This window comes from Homarus americanus, unplaced genomic scaffold (genome assembly GCF_018991925.1).
Source record: "Homarus americanus isolate GMGI-L3 unplaced genomic scaffold, GMGI_Hamer_2.0 scaffold38395, whole genome shotgun sequence".
NCBI lineage: Eukaryota > Metazoa > Arthropoda > Malacostraca > Decapoda > Nephropidae > Homarus > Homarus americanus.
Window position 1 is genome coordinate 449,330 of NW_024731696.1, and position 11,011 is coordinate 460,340.

At 35.4% G+C, this 11,011-nt stretch overlaps 1 protein-coding gene across 6 annotated transcripts in view; it reads left to right on the forward strand.

The window, feature by feature from the left end:
- The window catches only part of LOC121867816 (transcriptional enhancer factor TEF-1-like), a 159,833-nt gene extending 149,085 nt beyond the window's left edge, over positions 1-10,748 (forward strand). For all 6 annotated transcript variants that reach the window (XM_042367937.1, XM_042367939.1, XM_042367938.1 and 3 more), the window contains 6 exons: positions 919-1,088; positions 1,359-1,557; positions 2,891-2,953; positions 3,905-4,071; positions 6,042-6,276; positions 7,238-10,748. In XM_042367937.1, the coding sequence (XP_042223871.1) occupies positions 919-1,088; positions 1,359-1,557; positions 2,891-2,953; positions 3,905-4,071; positions 6,042-6,276; positions 7,238-7,351 (948 nt within the window). In that variant the 3' untranslated portion in view covers positions 7,352-10,748. The remainder of the gene's footprint in view (positions 1-918; positions 1,089-1,358; positions 1,558-2,890; positions 2,954-3,904; positions 4,072-6,041; positions 6,277-7,237) is intronic.
- Positions 10,749-11,011: the final 263 nt, after the last annotated feature.

Here is an 11,011-nt window from a genome sequence, read left to right on the forward strand (position 1 = left end):
AGAATTTTTCCTCCTCTTTACTCATTCATTTAGTTTTAGGGTTTATGTAAAGTTTCATGAGCTCGTCATAAAATGGGTTGTAATATCTTTGTAATTAAAAAAAAATGCTTAGTAGCCAGTGATGGGCACTGTTGAGTGTTAGCAAAAGTTGATGGCTTCTCTTGTCATGGTTTACAACCATTTTCTATACTTGCATGGTTTAGCCATGATGGCATGGTGTCCCAGTTGCCATCAGGTGAATTTGAAGCCAGTATTATGGCTGGATGCTCTTCCTATCACCAACCCACTTTTACAGAGTGGAAACTTGGTATTAAATGTAAGACTTTCAAGCATCCTCTTAGCTGGCCAGGCTGGGTCACATCTCCTTAAAGTAATCAAAGACTACCCCAGAGAGAAAATTAATTAATACATTACTGTATTTTGAAGCTGTTTACAAACTGGTCTACAATATATTAAAACCCAAAGACATATCTTTTTGTCCAGGATTTTTGTCTCATATGAATTTAAGATTACCCAAGAAATTTAATTCTCTGCTGCCCAAGTCTTCCATCAGCAAATGACTCCATGAAATAGTATCAGGATCATCTTTCAAATAAATGTTGCAATCTTTTCAATACCTGCAGTTCCATCACTTAAAATTTCTACCTGAGGTGTTGATAAAAATAGAAAGGTTCTTACAGAACCAGTATACAATATTATCCATACACAGATACTGGTTATGTTTTCCACCCAGCAAAGACATTAGTCAGAAAATTGATGACATCAATATGAAAGGGTTGCTTCCTAGCTTGACAAATAAGGCCTTCACTTGCAGGGTATTTTATTTATTTACTTTTTTTATTTCTTTTTCAATATCCACCAAAGTACAGTAGTCATAGCACTAAGAATATAGATTTATAATTATCCAACCATTTGCAGGATGCTGCCACAAAAGAGAAGGCACTTCACACAATGTCCTCCATGTCATCTGCGCAGATTGTCTCTGCGACAGCGATGCACAGCAAGACGTCACTTGGTCTACCCCCACCACCAGTGTCATATGCCAGTGCTTTCTGGCAAGGAGGATTACAGGCTGGGACAAGTCAGGAGTAAGTCTCGTGCCTGTTTTGATAAAATTATTTAAATCTAAGTTAAGGTAAATAAAATACGGAACAATAATTTAATTGACTGTACTGTAAAGATTGAAAGAAATGAACATAAACTTCAAATAAACTAGATTTTTTTCATTAAAGTATAACACCAAAATATCCTTTCTTACTTATCACAAAGACTGTGTCTTTTTCACTCCTTGAGACACTGTTGTTTCACCTTTGTATCAAGGTATAAATTACTTGTATTAATGAATTTTGTGGTTTCAGTGTCAAGCCTTTTGCTCAGTCTCCGTTTGGTATGGGCGGAGAGACTAAACCTCCCGTGGGGGGCATGGGTGGCCTGCTTCAGCCTGCTGCTGCCCCATCTGTAACAGTACCAGCATGGGAGGGAAGATCCATCGCTACACAGAAATTGCGACTTGTTGAATTCAGCGCCTTCATGGAGTCTCAGAGAGATCCCGACACAGTAAGTCCAGTTCTGTAACAAAGTAAATTTTTGTGATTTATAAAGTTTCTAAACTGTTTGAAATTACAGTGAAATTACAGCACTAAAATCTTATACATTGTTTTATAGGTCTGCTTTCTTGAAATATTTTAACACAAGTATTTTTTACTTTTGTGTGTGTGTTGATAGTGTTATGCTCACTGTCACAGTTAATTGACTAAGGTAAACTCAATTGCAACATAAACTAGCAGTGAAATGTTGTTTAGTAACTTGTATGATAAATTGTTTTACTGTACTGTACCTGGATCACCAACAGTGTAAATATTAGCACAGTCTTGTTCATTAGCATATTTAATTTGTTCCCCTCCCCCAACTCCTGGCTCTGATGGGTAAGAGGGAGAGGGCAATCATTGGTGTATCTCTGTCTGTGAATTTTTGTTTATAGAATCAAATCTTCTAATTATCAGATTTTCATGGTACAGGTACTTGGTACATTTAGGGATACAGTATATAGAGAGGTACTGTACATTGGCCAGGGTGGATCTGCATGGACGACATTGTTTCACAAGCACTTATTTTTTTTATCATTTAATTAAAAGTACCCATCTTTTATATATACTGTACTGCATATTAATATAGTGACAAGTCAGTTTAACCCCTCGGGTATGAGGGGCCTCTCTGTGCTGAATAAAATCATCTGGCATTACCCAAATAAAACATTAAAAGTGGTGCCCCATAGTGAAAGGGGTTAATAACAACCATAATTTTGTACTGTATATTAGTGGATGCATCAGTTATGATGATAACAATCATAACTTTGTACAGTGTATTAGTGGATGTATCAGTTTAATAACAAGCATAACTTTGTAAAATCATAACCTTGGCTTTAGCAGTTATTAGTGTCTCAGATATATTGTTTATGAGCAAATTATATTTTGTGTTGTTTTACTCACTTGGCACAGCTTTTGTTGTATTGTTATTTTTATCTGTAAAATTATAATGTAGCACTGCCAAATTGTTTATTAACACACTTTAGTAACTATATTCTTGTATGTGCAATTTATTTAATGTTAGAGTTTGTTGCATATTCAGTAAACCACATCATCTTTGCTTCCTTATTGATAATACAGTAATGTTGTGATTAAAAAGTTTACCTTTACCCAGATCTTTCTTTTATTAATCCCATTGTACAGTACAGTACTCATTTAAACATAATGAAAGAGTCCTTTGTGGATTCATCATTTCAGGCTCGGATATAGTTTTATCATCCAGCTAATATTATAAAAGCTTTACATTATGTTCGCCACCCTGTTGGTGTGTTTTGTGTTTTAACTTACTTCCATTTTTTTTCCAGTATCAGAAACATCTATTTGTACACATAGGAGGGCCAGCAACCTATGCGGATCCCATATTAGAGGTAAGTTAACATTGGTACTGATACAACCTGGTGTCCTGTCACCATAGAACTAATCTTCATATTGAAGTAAAATTGTAAAACGGAAGTTGCTCTTCCCTTCAACATTTCCTCCCTCATTTTAGCACATTCACATTACTGTTTTATAATACCACATTCACTGAATATGTGCCCAGTTCCTTCCACTGCATTTGATCTTACCTGACTTATCATTGATCATTTAATAGACATACCAGTAAGTTTTGAGTTTCATTGTGACATATGGTACCTTCTTTCTTGTTTTCACCCCCCAAAATTATTTTATTTGGGATATGGGAGGTTGTACAGTACTACAACATGAACATTGTCTGCTTTAAAGCGGCCAGGTAGTTGCCTTTGATACTTTTGCTGTCATCATTTATGTTCTATATTCTTCACACGTGCTGCTTCCTTTTCATACATTATTGTAGATTTTTACACTATGTTGTAGTTCTTCTTATGTATTAATGTATACAGTATGTGTATTTATAATCATATTCATCATCATCTTGTAAATGTACCTCTTTATGAGCATTTGTGGGGGCAGTACTCCTTAAAGGCTTAAAAATTCACCAAGTGTGTTGCTGCAGGTATACTGTACAGTATTTGTTTTCTTAAATAATTATGTTAGTAAAAAGGGCCTGAGTAAATCAAATGTTTTTGTGGTTTACTTATTTCATATTGTTTTTTAAATACCTACCGTATGTGACTTCATAATCACTTCTGTTGTGTGCACCATATTCAACAATTTTCTTATCAATGCCTCTTTAGTTTATGCTTCTACTACTACAGTACATGACTCACCTCCAAACCATCTTCCTAACAGATAAACCTTTCACCTCTTTCAAATGATCTGCTTTGTTTATAATAGAATGCATATTACAAGTTAAGTCATTTAGAATAATTATGTAAGTCATTTTTTTTCTTCAATTCTAGGCGGTTGACATTCGACAAATCTATGACAAGTTCCCTGAGAAGAAAGGTGGCCTAAAGGAGCTTTATGACAAGGGACCTCAAAATGCATTCTTCCTTGTTAAGTTCTGGGCTGACCTAAATGTCAACATTCAGGATGAATCTGGCACATTCTATGGCGTTACAAGCCAGTAAGTGGTATTTTTAGTCGCAACTGTTGTTCTTTCATCATTCCTGTATTCCATCACACAAGACACACATGTAACTTAACATTTTTTTTTTTAAGCATTGTAACATTAGATGTTAATCAAATAATGAATTATATTCTTGGAGTAGTGGTCCAGTCTTCCTCGACTACCTGACACGGAATCATATATGTGTCCATCCTAAGAGATGGATGCAGCATCTTCTGTATCATTAATAATTTCTCACCAAGGAGGTCATAGAACAATTCATTCTTAAACACAAGAGGTAATCTTTATAAACATCTGATTAGTGTAAAATCTGTTTCCATTTCATCTCAACATTTTAAATTCAGCTTCATTACTTTCCTTTTATTCTCTGCCTAATATGGTGATATCATTCAATTACTCCATCCATTATCATTTTCAACATATGATGAGAATGTTGAGTTTGGAGTGTACTGTGAATTGAGGGCTAGGAAACCCTATGTTGGCGGGAACTCCCCTCAACTGAAAAAAAATCTTCTGGCATTAGCTAGAAACAAATACCTAAGGGATACTTGGCCTTCTAAAGGATTGATAATTATTAAAAGATTGAGCAGATCTCTTGTGGGTTTATCCTAAAACTAAAAGCAGTTATACACATTTTGAAAGATTGACCTGGGCACAAACCTAATTGACTGATGTACAGTGTGTGAAAGTCCTAATTCATGGTCTTGTAGCCAGCATCAGTAACTTATACAGTATTACTGGTTTTAGTTTCAGTGCACTTTCATTTTCATAAATTTTTGTTTAGTTTACTATTTATAGATACTGCTTATTTTGTACTGTATACTCTTTTAACTTGGTTTAACTTGGTTTTCATATGAGTCTTTGTACACCTAACCCAACCCTATCTGCATGGGAATAAATACTGTGTTGATAAACAGAGCATATATAACTTTCTAGGTACATTGTATGTTAAGGTTTGGGAGTTACTTTTTGGTGCTAAAGCTTGTATACATGTATACAGTACTGTACCAAGAGATACCTTCTCACTATGAATTCATGTGGGAGCTGTTAGGATTAAATTCTTCCATATCATTATGTTTAGTGTGTAATTAGACATTTACATCTCTAGGACATTCACATTTTTGCTGTTCTCATGCTTACAAATCTTATTTTTTTTAAATAATAGCAGGACATATGGATTGGTCTCCATTCATGTGTCTTTCTTTCTGTTTGTTTGTCTGTCCTCAGTTTTCCATAGCTATCCATTCCAGAGAAACCTCTAAATATTATTCATCAGGTTTAGTACAACTTCAGGGATAAGAAAAAATTAATTTTAAATTCTTTTTCATATAGTGATATCAACGTTAGCCAGAACAATTGGTGCAGAGCACTTCCGGGAATGAGAGATTTCTGGGTAATAAGACGACTCTCCCAAAGCCGGAAATAAAATCCCTCATCCCCGGAATTTTCAGGAATTTTCCAGGTAACGGAAAATTTTTCTCGGAAGTTCCAGAAATTACCTATTAAATCTTCTCTCGAACCCGGAAAAAATCCCTCATCCCCGGAATTTTCCGTGTAAAGGAAAAAGTTTTCGGAAGTAAATTGCTCATTGCATCATCTCTCAAACCGGGAAAAAAATCCCTCATCCCCGGAATTTTCCGGGTACCCGGTAATGGAAATATTTTTTCGGAATTTCCAGAAAATGCACCTGATTTTCATCTCTCAAACTCGGAAAATAAAATCCCCCATCCCCGGAATTTTCCAGGTACAGGTATCAGGAAAATTTTCTCATAGTTTTCCAGAAAATAATTCCAGCTTTGGAAACGATTTTCCGATAAAATTATACTACAGTAATTCCGATTATCGGAGAGTTACGGGTTTGAAGGATTCCGGCTAACGTAGATATTACTGTACCTGTATGGCAAACATCAGTAGAAGATATGATTTGTGGAGTAAAGCTTGTTAATGTATATCCTTCTCCCTCACAGATACGAAAGTCCTGAGAATATGACAATCACCTGCTCCACAAAAGTGTGTTCATTTGGCAAACAGGTTGTAGAGAAAGTTGAGACAGAGTATGCCCGTTTCGAGAATGGCCGGTTTGTGTATCGCATCCACCGCTCACCCATGTGTGAATACATGATCAACTTCATCCATAAACTCAAACATCTACCAGAGAAATACATGATGAATAGTGTGTTGGAGAACTTTACCATCTTGCAGGTAAGTTGCTGTTGTAGTGTGGGGATCCTGCCAATCTAGGGGAATTTCCTCAGTAATGCCTGACATATAGACTCAGACACATCTGGTGTACTTCTTCAGGTCAACTGATGTTGTTGACTTATTCATGTCTTTTGGCTTGTACTCTGTTGCACATCGGGCATTTTACAATGATAACAAAATTAATGATGGTGTGTCTCTTGTCTAGTGGTGCAGGCAATGTTTATTCATTCTCACAAGGCCTCTGTGGAAGATTGAGGGCAGTTGTGTTTCCCACAAGGGTTTTCAGTCTATGCCCATTTTAGGCCTCCAATGTGCCACCATGGGATGTGTTACCTGATCGGTGGAAGTAGCCAGTTATAATGAAGCAATATACTGATAGAAAGACAGTCAAACAGCCTGTGGGCAGCTTAAGGATGGTAAAATATATTTTCTTGTATGCTTGTTTAAATTAAATACTGTAGATTAAAGGCAAGTGGCCTTTCAATGAACCCTTCCCTCAAGTGATTCAGATTAATTCCTTGAGTATACCAGTGATCCATTTAAGATTATTGGTGTTTCTTTCATGTTTCTAATCATCATCCTTTCTCCCTCATACCTGTATTTTAGTTTTGCTTAAAATTTCAAATGATGTAACAATCATTTGAAAATGTGTGATTAGCCCCTTGTGTACAGGGATCTCTCTGTGCTAAATCAAATCATCTAGAATTTGCCAAATAAGCTGATAAAAGTGGTGTCTTGGAGTGAAGGGATTAAACAAATAGCATTATTGTACCAATATAACCAGAGTTTGCCAGCACAGTACTGTACATCATCATTATTATTATTATTATTATTATTTTTATTATTATTATTATTATTATTATTATTATTATTATTATTATTATTATTATTATTATTATTATTATTATTATTATTACTATTATTATAAAGAACACCTGAATTGATTTTATTCTCATTACAGGTAGTGACAAATCGGGATACTCAAGAGACACTACTGTGTGTGGCATATGTGTTTGAGGTCTCTACGTCAGAGCACGGTGCACAACATCACATTTATCGTCTAGTTAAAGACTAACAACACGCCCCAGGACAGCTCATTCTTGCGTCATATCAGACGCTGAGCTGGCTTCTTGTGTAGCACTATGTTCCGCAGTGCAGGAAATGCCTTGTGAAGGATTACAGCTGTGCCCCTGTGTAACTCATCTGTTGCCTACAAGTGCTTGGTTACATTAAAAAAATTCATCTAGGCCCTAGGCATCAGTCAAAAAGGAAGCTCACACTCCCAAGGTTGTACTGCAAGGTTTGGCAGCTTACCCTGTACCAGTGTCCTATACTGTACTGAGATGTCCCGGCATATCGTGGCAGCTGTTTACCTGGCCAAAGGCAAACATGGCAGAGACAGCTATGAAAAAGTTCAATCAAAGACCACCACCAAAGGCACTGATGATAATGGAACTATGATACTCAAATCCTGCAGATATTGCTTGCATGTGTTTTCTGCAATATAACAGCATTAGTAGTTCAGTATTGATTACTGATGTACCATGCAGAGTTTTTGTGATCTGATATTCAGATATACAGCTCTGGATGTGCATAGCACTACTGTTAAAGGCATCTGATAAATTATATACATACTTATTTGAATCATTGAACCTAAGTGAATGATACCAATGGTATTGATGGTTGCATAATAAAATGTACAGATATATACATGTAAGGGTGGCAGATGGTGTGTGTGTGTGGGGAGGAGTGAGTGTGACCTGCTCTGTGCCTCGTTGACAAACACTCAATGTATAGTGTGCTGGCTACTGCCCATCCAGGTCATCAACATGCAAATACATTGTAATGCCTACTGTACTTAAAAACAAACAAAAAAACACACCTGCGTTATCGAATCACGCAATGCATATTGTGACTATCCAAATGTGAACAAAGTGATTAAATATTTTTGTAATTTATACTCAGAGAAAATGAAATCTGTTTGCAAGTCCATGGTGAGGCAACGTTATGACAGTGTCTTTCACATCTTTAATATTGTATTATATAATACACTGTTTCTCTCCACTTTGTACAAACTATCATTGAAGGCTGTTACTGCTGAAATAAGCAGCTTCTAACGATCGTTCTACACATATCGCTTCACTTTTCATTTTTTTTTTCAATCCTCTGTAGTTTAGGAATGTCAGTGTTTAAGAACTGTTGGATAGTCTAGATATCACTGGGGCAGGAAGGTCGCATGTTGTTTGCACACACCCTTAACCTTTAAACCTGCAACATGCGTCCCTCCATAGCCACCTGTATACCGGTAGATCATTATTATTATTATTATTATTATTATTATTATTATTATTATTATTATTATTATTATTATTATTTCATTTTGCAAGTTGTTGATGTTGTTAGGGAATTTTTTGTGATCTCAGATGTTCTTATCCAAAGGCTTTAAAAGTCAGGAGGTAAAGTTGATGAATGGGAATAATTGTGTTCCAATTCATTGCGTTGCTGTTTTAGTGCCAAGACATGTATGTGGATACACTAAAGTAAGAACTTGTTTTGTGCAACATAACCATCATCAATATGTTGTTATATTTTTTCTTTTATACAAATAAGTAAAGATTGCCATATTAAATGATAATTTGTGCTAATTCATATCAGAGGCTTTTCTCACCTTACACTCATTTATGAGAATTATTTTGGTCGCAAGCACACAAAGTGCCTTCATTGTTTAGCCATTCTATTCCTTGCAATCTGAGGAAAAGTAGAGTTCAATTATTTGTTTTGGACTACAGTATTTACAAAATTGTTAAGAAAATATACACGCTGATAAAATGAAAAAAATCATCGGCTTTCAGCATATTACAGCAAACTATGTTACTGCTTGTCCGACTGTTATAAATCCTCAGAATGGCAAGGAAAGGCAGCTTGACTATCCAGGCAACTACCTCTCTTGTCCGTCAAAACCCAATCAGACCCAACACGTTTCCACACTGTCCTGTGAGAGTGCAAGACTCAAATGACACATTATCCTGGGATGGCCGACATCTTTGGCAAGAACTCCTATCATTATTTTCTATCTTCACTACTGACTTCCTGTATCAAAACTAAAGGTGCTGTTTTCTGATCACAGTGAATGTGAATTCTCCAGTATATCTTAGTTTGCCATCATTGTCAAGTTTTAATATGAATTTAAAATATCCAGTATAGAGTGAGGAACTTCAGTCCCTTATTCTGCCATTACTGTAAGATGACCAACCCACCTTTAGAGTAGATAATTCAAGGCTGAGTCTTTAAAGTATTATAAATTTATCAAAGTCCAGATTCAGGATCACAAATGCCTGTAGTCTGTTGTGGACGATTATTACAACAGGCAAAGGTAATTTGGGTAGGACTGGGTCATAAGACTTGTATAATGCTTTAAAACAGAGGCTCTAATGTGGCATTTTGTGGCATGCTGAGGCTTAAGCCAGAAACAACTCAGTATTAATGATGTGGTTTGCAATTTAGAACCTTGAGCATTTTTTTTCTTGTGTAGTTAATTTTCCCTTTATAAAAAAGAGAAATTTCAAAATCGTATCTTTAGGATCACCACTGTAAATTTGTCACATAGTTTAAATTATTATAAAAAATGATGTGAGTGAGAAGACTGACATTTATCTTCTGGTTTTTTTCTTTACATCGCAGTTTTCTTTGGTTTAATTCATGTGTTTGAAAGCTTATGTGTAGACATGAAATTGTTATTGTTACGGATACTACCACCTCTGATCTTACTGGACTGACCAACTGTGAGCAATTGTTCAAATAACATGATAAATGAGCCTCATGATTACTGTGATAAAGGAACATAGAGGATATGTATCCACTCTTGAATGAAGATTGCTGTTAGTGCATGCCACAAGGAGGTTATTGTATTTTACATGCATTACAGATGTTAGTTATTAATAATAATCTTGTACCCAAGGATGCAAACAGAAAAAAAATCTTTCAAAACTTATTCAATCAAGCACATAAAATTTCTTCCCATGATGTATAGGCCTTCATCACCAATCACGACTCTTGAACTGACATGTCTGTTTGTTCAGTTCCAGGGGACAGAATTTAGGCAATGGCATAACTGAGTTGAGTCTGAGTACCAGATATAATAAAAAAGTTTATATTGTAGTAATATAATAATGATATATTGATTTAAGGTGTCTTGATACATAGACTGTATGTTGTGCAAAGTATTATTTGATGAAGAGGTTAGGTTTTATTAGATGAATGCCTGAAGATTATTTTAATTCATATTTTACTCAGACTGAAAACAGTTAAGTCTTGGTCTAAAGTATGTCACTGAATCTGACTTTGTTGTAAACTGTGTTTCTTGACCATTTATAAGTTGACAGAATTATTGGCCGAAACAGTGTTTGCCCAACTGAATGTGGTAGACTGGATGAAATACCATTTTGTACAGTTGTATAAAATAGACATTTTTACGTGATTCTTTCCTTTTCCTTATCCAAAGATTTACTTGTGTAATCTAGTTTTTCAATATATATACTGTACAGTACTGTAATACAAAACTGAAGAACATTAAACAAAAAATACAAGGTTTATATGTAGGGTAGCAAGAATAACTGCGTATCTTGTAACTTGTCTGTCGCTTGCGTTACAGACGTATTGAAATACAGTACTGTTAACCTTTCTGTATGGCGACAATAACATAAGACGATAAACAAATCAATATCTTCGAGTTAGC